The following is an 8,934-nucleotide window of genomic DNA, read 5'->3' as shown; positions in this document are numbered from 1 at the left end:
ATTCATTCATTCATTCATTCATTCATTCATTCATTCATTCATTCATTCATTCATTCATTCATTCATTCATTCATTCATTCATTCATTCATTCATTCATTCATTCATTCACATATTCATTCATTCATTCATTCATTCATTCATTCATTCATTCATTCATTCATTCATTCATTCAGCAAGGATGCATTAAATTGATTTAAGGTGACAGACCTTAAAAGTAAAAACGTACTTATGTAGGTAGGAACTTATGTTTAGTAGTACCATGGTACTTGTAGGTAAATCATTAAATACCATGGTATGCACGCTACTGTTCAAAAGTTTGGGGTCAGCAAGATTTTTTTTTGTAAGAAATTAATACTTTTAGATGCATGAAATTGATCAAAAGTGACAGCTGCGACGTAACGCGTATAAACACTCAAGAAGACGAAGAATATAAATGGTAACTTTTAATAAACAAAGTCACAGGCGATAACACACATGCATAAACGATACAGAGATGAGAACAGACGGAGACCAAAGGCAGAACTCAGGGTTTTTAAACACAGGGACTAATGAGATAATTAACATAATGACAAATCAGGACAACACAGAGAAAACTAGGTTATACAATGGGCAAACATGACAGAACCTGAAACACACCGAAACAGAGCAACACATTACAACAGTAAAGACATTTATAATGTGACAATGATTTCTATCTCAAATAAATGCTGTTCTTTTGAACTTTCTATTCATCTATGAATCCTGAAAAATAAAATGTATCACAGTTTCCACAAAAATATTGGGCAGCACAACTGTTTTCAACACTGATGATAAATCAGCATATTAGAATGAATTCTGAAGATCATGTGACACTGAAGACTGGAGTAATGATGCTGAAAATTCCACTTTGATCACAGAAATAAATTATATTTTAACAGATATTCACATAGAAAACAGCTATTTTAAATGCTAATAATATTTCACATTTTTACTGTTATTACTGTACTTTTGATCAAATAAATGCAGCCTTGGTGAGCGAAAAAGTCTTAACATAAAAACCCGAACCTTGGAATGGTAGTGTGTAATATTGTAACGTTTGTATATTTATTTAATATTGTGTCTTCTAATAGTGCTATTTGTTATTTGCATGCACTTTCTGTGCTGTTCAAGCACCCAATTTAGATTTTAAAAGAACCAAATGTTGATTCAATCAGGCGAATGTTTGCATTATAATGAGCCTCATTTGCATAAAAAGGAAGGCCTCATTTAAATATTCATGACACATTGCTGTATCGGTGCAGGCAGCGTCTGTTGTTGGTGACTGAATGAATGTGTGTTTAGCGTGACGCTCACCTCGCTGGAGTCTTCCTGCTCGTTGATGACCTGTATGGCATCTTCGGTGGCTTTCCTCTTGGCCTCGGCGAGGGTTTTCTCCATCTTGGCTCTCTCGGCGGTGATCATCTCGAAGGCTTTCTGCTCGGCCTCGGCGACGGCCTTCTGCACCTCGTCCATCGCCTGACGCTTCACCTCGTTCACCGCTTCCTCTGCAGAATCAAACCACACATGCATCAACATCCTGTTTCATGCACGCTATTTTCTTGCGATAGAACAAGAATCAATATCCAGCAGAGAGCTTTGAGTCTGAAAGTGTGATTAATGAGAAACAGGACTGATGAACAGGTGGTAGGGGAGAAAACAGGTTTCCCAGGGTGCATCTGGGTTGCCGCCCTTACCGGCTTTCCTCCATATCTCATCAGGCACGTAGCCAGAGCCGGCGCGCAGGGGAAGATCCCTCTGAGAGTCTGCGGGGGACAAAAACAAATATATTAGGAGCGAATTAGCACTGAAATGCTTTAGAGGGGGGACGGATATAGAGGCACGTGAGCCGCTTTGAGAGTTTGGGCAGCGTTTGGTCACAGATGGCGGAGAGGAACGCGGCCAGACCTCGGCGCTTGAGACGATATTCTCTCAGCCTGGACCCAAATACACAACACCTGCTCTATCAGCAGGCTCTCTCTCTCTCTCACACACACACACACACACACACACACACGATTTCGTCTGTTAGTTGGGTTTTAAAAGACACTTAAAGAAATGGTTCACCCAAAAATGAAATTCTGTCATGAATTACCCTCACACTGTTCTAAACCTGTACGAGTTTCTTTCTTCTTCTGAGCACAAAAGAAGACGTTTTGAAGAATGCTGGTGACCAAACAGTTGACGGTAGCCATAGATTTTTTTTTTCCATACTATGGAAGTCAATGGGTGAACTATCTCTTTAATATTCAGTAATATTATCAATTTGACTGCACTGAAACTATCGGAGGAGAACAAAACTTGATTGAGCTGAATGATTAATTTATCGTCTTCTGTAGCGCTGCTTTACAGCCGAATCAGATTTGTTCATAATTGATGCATTTTGATGCATTTTTCTGTTGTTGAACTGAATCAGCACTGAATAACGACACCACTGTCTTTAATTATCGCTGAATTGAACTTGTTTCATAATGAATGAACCGAATCAACACTGAACTGAATAGTGACAGTATTGTCTTTTTAGAACTGCTTTACAGCTGAATTTGTCTTCATTGATTCTGTTGTTTATCACTTTGAAGCTGCTTTGAAATGTATAAAGCACTATAGAAATCAAGGTGAATTGACATGGGAGCGAATGAGTTGACCATCACCACCACTAGAGGGAACTTGTTTTACGCTCTGAAAAATTGCCTCAAACTCTACAAATTAAGTTTGTGAGTAAAGAAGGTAACAGGATTCAAATGAAAGGTCTGCAGCAAAAAAGGTCAAAGTTGGAACATGATTCTGAACTCCTGAGCGACTCACCTGCGTTGACTCCCTCTGCTGACAGAGGGCTGTGTGTCTTGCTGAACGGGGCGTTCCCTGCGGCCGATCCGTTCTTGCGTCCCTCGTCGTGTGGGTTTGAGCGTCGCTGCCAGTAATTGAGCTCCTCGCGGTCGGACTCCTGACAGCGCCGCAGAACGCTCACCGAACGCCGCGTCTTCTCCACCATGTCCACAATGCAGTTCAGCACCTACAACCAGAGACAACAGAAAAGCAGAAAAGAAACTTAGAGCACAAATTCACAATAGATTGAAACTTGCATATACATACATTACGTACTTTTTAAAAACTAGATTGAAGACTCATTTATTCTCTTTAGCCTATGGTGTTGCCTGAGAATATTGGGTTATAAAGTTGTTTATGGTTTATTTTGCATGCTTTTATTTGTATCTTATGAGTTTTTTAATTTGCTGTTGCTTTTGATATTATTTAATTGTTTATAAATTGTACAGCACTTTGGTACAACACTTGTCGTTTTTAAATGTGCTTTATAAATAAACGTGAACTTGAACTTGAGTTACTATAATATTATATACTATTTAATATAATGTTATGCATGAATTAAAAATATTTGATCTGTCATTCGAAAAAGTAAAATTAAGTAAGTTAAGCAGACTTGACTAACACTCATATGTTTTTTGTTGTTGATTTTTTTTTTTTTTATTTCATACACCACGGTGTTACCAGATGAATCTCAGAAATGAAGCCCTATTTTATGACTATGATTTTTTTTGCATTATTTTCAGGACTATTAAACACATTTTTCCTCCCAAACTCTCAGTATATTGCATGTTGGATTTTTTGCTTTTGAGTTTATTTCTGATTCTCATCATCATTGATGATTCTGATTAAATTCTCAGAACTGAAATAAAATTATTTAAATCAGCATAAATTTAAAGCCATTGTAACAAATACTATCATGATACTTCAGTTTAAAAAATATACATGTTTTGTATTAAAGTAATGTTTTTTTGTCTGTTTTTTTTTCTGCATTACAGCAATACGTGTTTCATTGTGTGCTTAATTTTAACTAAGATTATTTGAAAATAATTAAAATAATATAAATATTAGATGGAAAAACTTAAATGTTGCCTTGGCAACTCACTGAAAAAAGTTTTAGTAAAATTACTATAACTGAAATACAAATAAATGACAGGTAAATAGACAAAATAAAATGACAAAAACAAATTACTAAATTAAAATAAAAACTGAAAATATTAAAAATAAAACTTAAAAATAATACCATAAAAATAACATAATAGTAAATAAATTAAAATAACACTAAAATACAATTTTTTATATTTTATTCTTGATTTTCAGGTGAAACACAAGCCAGGTTTTGTGAGATTCACTGCCATGGTGCTTTTTTGTAAGAATTATCAACAAATGCAGTCTTACGTGATCCAGATGTCTCCATTCTTCAGCCCACTCTCTGTCTGTCAGTCTGTGGTCTACAGGTTCCTCACGGAAGCCTCCGTTACTGCCTGAAAACATCAACAAAACACGTCAGATCTTCAAAACTTCAGAAGCAGTCAAAGCTTTCTGCTCATATTGTGTGTTGTTACCTGTCAGCCGCGGCCGCTCCTTCAGCTCCCTCAGCTCCGGGACCCGCTGCGGTTCTCTGTACAGGTGAGGTGTGCTGATGTCATCCAGCGCGTAGTGCTGCAGAGGGGGCGGAGTCGGGTGTATCTGGGCGGGGAGCTGCAGCGGGTGGGCGGGGCTGTGTCTGGGGGCGGGGCTAATGGTGCAGATTCGCTTGGCAGGAGGCTCCAGGGAGGCGGGAGGACGCTCGTGGAAACCATTCTCTTTACTTCTGGAGTAAATCATAAAAAATAAATAAGAAACAAATCCCTAATAACACTTTTGGACCTGTACAATGACAATACCAGGGGTTTTGAAACACCTTACAGTAAATACCATGGTATATAAAAATGGTAACCATTTAGTGCCATGTTATATTAAAGCAATAAGCCCCAAGAAACCGTGGTTTACAGTGATTTTATAACAGCTAAGGGGCATTGTTAAAACCCCCTTAGCTGTTATAAATTCACTGTAAACTACAGCTTCACGGGGCTTATTGCTTTTATAAAACGTTTATTCCATATACGTAGTTAGGTTTCACAAAATAAAACAGAGCAAATAAAGTGTAATGATATTAATAAAAACATTATTCTTCCACCAAACAATGTAGTTCCTCAGAAACAGTTGTGGTTGCAACAAAGTGGTTGCCGAGCAACAGACAAAGTAAACAAAGGTGTATGTTACTTTGTAGAGTAATTTACAACAGCTTCGAACGCGGCTCAGCCAATCAGAATCAAGCACCGGAACTATACGTTTTATAAATATCAAAGTGCAATCCCTAGTAATACTTACAAAAAGTACCATGGCCATACCATGCTTTTTGGACATTTTACCATGGATAATACCATGTTTGTTTGTTTGTTTATTTATTTTAATACTGTGGCAATTCCATGCTTTCTTAGATATGTACCACGGCATGCAATGTTATTTTGGTCATGGTATCATGGAAATGCCATGTTTTTGGACTAAAAGCTTGAGATTTTGAACGTTTGGAAATAAATAATATAAGACATAAAAATAAAAGTGTAAAATAAACTTTATTAAAATATCACTTTTTTTTTATTTTACAGTATTGTCATTTTAGTATTTATATACAATTATAGCTTTTATTACTATTTTAAATTAGCTTTTAATTTAAGCTTTTTTAATTTAATTGTAGTTAAATTTTTAATAATTTTGTAATGTGCTTTTGTCATTTTTATTATTTTAAATAAATATTTCAATTTAAATAATTATATTTAATATTATTATTATTAGGTTTAATGTATTATTTTTATTTCAGTTTTAGTTTTAGTTCAGTTTCAGATTTTATTCATTTCCAGTTATTAATTTTAGTTTTTCAACTTAATTCAGTTAGTTCCAAAGACAACATTTTTACTTTTCATTTAGTTCAAGGTTTCCATCTAATATTTATATTTTATTTTATTACAGCTTTATTTAAATTAACAAAATTTGTAATAGTTTTAACAATAATAACCCTGTTTACTGTCATTTACAACTGTAATGTATTTCTGTCTTCATTTTTTATAATTAGTCAAAAAATGCTGCCACAGTAATATCATGGTATTCTTTTGAAATACCATGCAAAACTATGCTGAAATCATGATATATGAAAGCATAAGTTTACTATAGTACTGCCATGGTATTTATTTTAAAAGAAAGCTCAGGGTTTATTTCTCAGGCATCTTTATATGTGACCCTGGAGCACAAAAGCAGTCTTAAGTCGCTGGGGTGTATTTGTAGCAATAGCCAAAAATACATTGTATGGGTCAAAATTATCAATCTTTCTTTTATGCCAAAAATCATTAGGATATTAAGTAAAGATCATGTTCCATGAAGATATTTTGTAAATTTCCTACCGTAAATATATCAAAACTTAATTTTTGATCAGTAATATGCATTGCTAAGAACTTCATTTAGACAACTTTAAAGGCGATTTTCTCAATATTTAGATTTTTTTGCACCCTCAGATTCCAGATTTTCAAATAGTTGTATCTCGACCAAATATTGTCCTATCCTAACAAACCATACATCAATGGAAAGCATATTTATTCATCTTTGGGGTGGTGTATATATCTCAATTTTAAAAAATGTACCCTTATGACTGGTTTTGTGGTCCAAGGTCACATATGTGCTCATACCTGTTAGGACTGTGGCGTTTGCTGCTCTCGTTGGGCTCCAGCAGTAGTTCGGTGGAGTCTGCGGGCGACGGGACGCTGGTGCTGAGCAGGAGGTGTTCGTGTTGAGACAGATACTGCGCTGGAGTCTGTTTGGCGGCTCGAGCGCAGTGCAACAGCTCCCTCTGCAGTAACGGCAGGTTCGCCTGCAGGAGAAACACTGCCTTCAGCTTACAGAACATCTGACTGCATAACAAACATCCGCTGCATGCCACACTGTCAGTAATCAAACCTACTTCGGAAGGATTTCGTTGTCACTTGCGAAATCAAAATGACGGCGTCATGGGTGGAAACTTACAGATTAAGGGGCGGTAATATTATAATGAGATCCCTTTGCCACGTCACCAAGGGAGCGAGTTTTTTCTCAGACGCTTGCAGAAAAAAGCTTGCCAAAACAAAGTTACTGGGTTAATCTTTTTCACGTTTCCTTGGTTGGTCGATGCACCGGGGACCTGATTATAGCACTTCAAACCTGGAAAAGTCAGATTTTCATGATATGTCACCTTTAAAGTCTGACCACCACATTTTTGGCATTTTTCCTGATAAGAGTGGAGATAAAGGTCAAGAGGATTCGTTCCTCGACAGACTTGGAGGAGCCGTGCCGAGCGTGCAAACTCTGCAAAAAACTCTGCAAAAAAATATCATATATAATAAATGGGTTTGATTTTATTGTCATATTTACTGATTATGATGTTATCACTATAAATGGGCCACTTTAAGTGTTATTTTAGTATTATTTATATATTTAAATTAGCTTTTGTTTTATATTTTCACTTTTCATTTTTTATTTTATTTTAATGTTTAGTCATTTTGATATGTGCATTTTTTCTTCTTCATTATTATTATTTTTTTAATATTACTATTTAGGTTTAATTTTATATTTTTATTAAAGTTTTCATTTTATTCAAAGTTAAAATTTGTATTTATATCAAGTTATTTTAGTGCTTTTGTTTTATATTTTCAGTTTTCATTTTAATTTTAGTTTATGTTTTAGTAATTTTGATATGTGCTTTTTTTATTTATTATTATTATTATTTCTTTAATATAACCATTTAGGTTTAATTTTATTGTTTAAGTTTAAATTTTTTTATTTCAAGTTATTTTAGCACTTCAACTTAAATTTATTTCAGTTACTTTTTCAATCAATTTCTGATTTTTAGTTTGTTTAAAGTTTAGTTTTCCATCTTATATTTTTTTATTATTTTAGCTTTGTTTAAATTTGTCAAAAACATTTTAATAGATTTAGTTGCAGTTAACAATAATAACCCTATTTTTCTCCACATAAATTTTGCAAGAGCTCAAAAAAGTGAATGAGTGTTGATTTTATGGTTTGAATATGTTTTCTTACAGTCAAGTGATTCACAAGTTGGTTTGACTGAATCATTGAAAAGAACCACATCAAAAGAATGATTTGTTTGATCACTAAACAGTGCATTACTGGTGATAATCAAAACAATTCAGTTTTCACAGAATATATTAAACATGATATCCGAAGAAAATGGTTTGGAAGGCTTTAAAATGTTTTCCAAACACATCTAAACCAGGACAAGAATCTCTGTAGTTTTTATTAGTAGTGCGACAGACATGATTAACTCGGTCCTCCTCTCACATATGCATCTGTCATTCACGTTCTCACGAGCTCCATATGCAGCGCAGCCCGTAAAAAACCTGCAACGGTTTATAGTCGTGTTTCACACTTCCGACCGCCTGGAATTCTCGGAAGTCTCAGTCTGCTTCGTAAATTACCAAAGGAAACACGAGACACCTTCCACTTTCTCCGTTTAGCATCCCTATCATGCATGCTATCATAAAATCATTGAATTTAATCAGCTTCAGGGATTCACTAATATCGCCAAATCAACATTCCTGCTCTCATATGGACGGTTTTATTGCACTTTATGGTTTTTATGTCCTTTTTTGATATTGACTGACCTTGAGTCAAACGGTTGTGGACAGGAGAGTAATTTTAATTAATAATTTTGCTCTATTTTTTATTTTTTTTTAATATTTTAAATATATTTTTATAATATTTTCAGTATTTATAATATTGTAAGAGGTTTTTCTTTTAAAATATTACTATTTAGGCTCCATTTCTTTTTAGCTCAGTTCTAGCTTTTATTTATTTCTAGGTAGTAATTTAGTGCAACAACTAGTTTTTCATTCAATTGCTGATTTTTAGTTCAAGTTTAACATTGAAACACCCATGTCATATTTATATTTAATTTTAGTTCAGCTTTATTTCAATTCAACACAAATGTGTTAATAGTTCAAGTTAAAATCATCTAATTCAAGCAGCTTCACACCAGTTTCATCCTGAATATCTTTTCAGGGATTCAC

General features: G+C 34.5%; 1 protein-coding gene across 3 annotated transcripts in view; it reads right to left on the bottom strand.

The window, feature by feature from the left end:
- Positions 1-8,934, bottom strand: part of LOC107681292 (protein CBFA2T2-like) — a 44,471-nt gene that overhangs the window by 1,388 nt on the left and 34,149 nt on the right. For 2 of the 3 annotated variants that reach the window (XM_016477563.1, XM_016477562.1), the window contains 6 exons: positions 6,562-6,743; positions 4,405-4,652; positions 4,238-4,323; positions 2,822-3,029; positions 1,714-1,782; positions 1,334-1,524 (listed from right to left, as the gene is read on the bottom strand). In XM_016477563.1, the coding sequence (XP_016333049.1) occupies positions 1,334-1,524; positions 1,714-1,782; positions 2,822-3,029; positions 4,238-4,323; positions 4,405-4,652; positions 6,562-6,743 (984 nt within the window). The remainder of the gene's footprint in view (positions 1-1,333; positions 1,525-1,713; positions 1,783-2,821; positions 3,030-4,237; positions 4,324-4,404; positions 4,653-6,561; positions 6,744-8,934) is intronic. The other variant, XM_016477561.1, reaches the window with a different exon arrangement.

The sequence above is a fragment of the Sinocyclocheilus anshuiensis genome, unplaced genomic scaffold (genome assembly GCF_001515605.1).
Source record: "Sinocyclocheilus anshuiensis isolate Anshui unplaced genomic scaffold, SAMN03320099.WGS_v1.1 scaffold1632, whole genome shotgun sequence".
Classification (NCBI taxonomy): domain Eukaryota; kingdom Metazoa; phylum Chordata; class Actinopteri; order Cypriniformes; family Cyprinidae; genus Sinocyclocheilus; species Sinocyclocheilus anshuiensis.
Note: the sequence above shows the minus strand (reverse complement) of the source record. Positions and strands in the feature narration are given on the sequence as shown.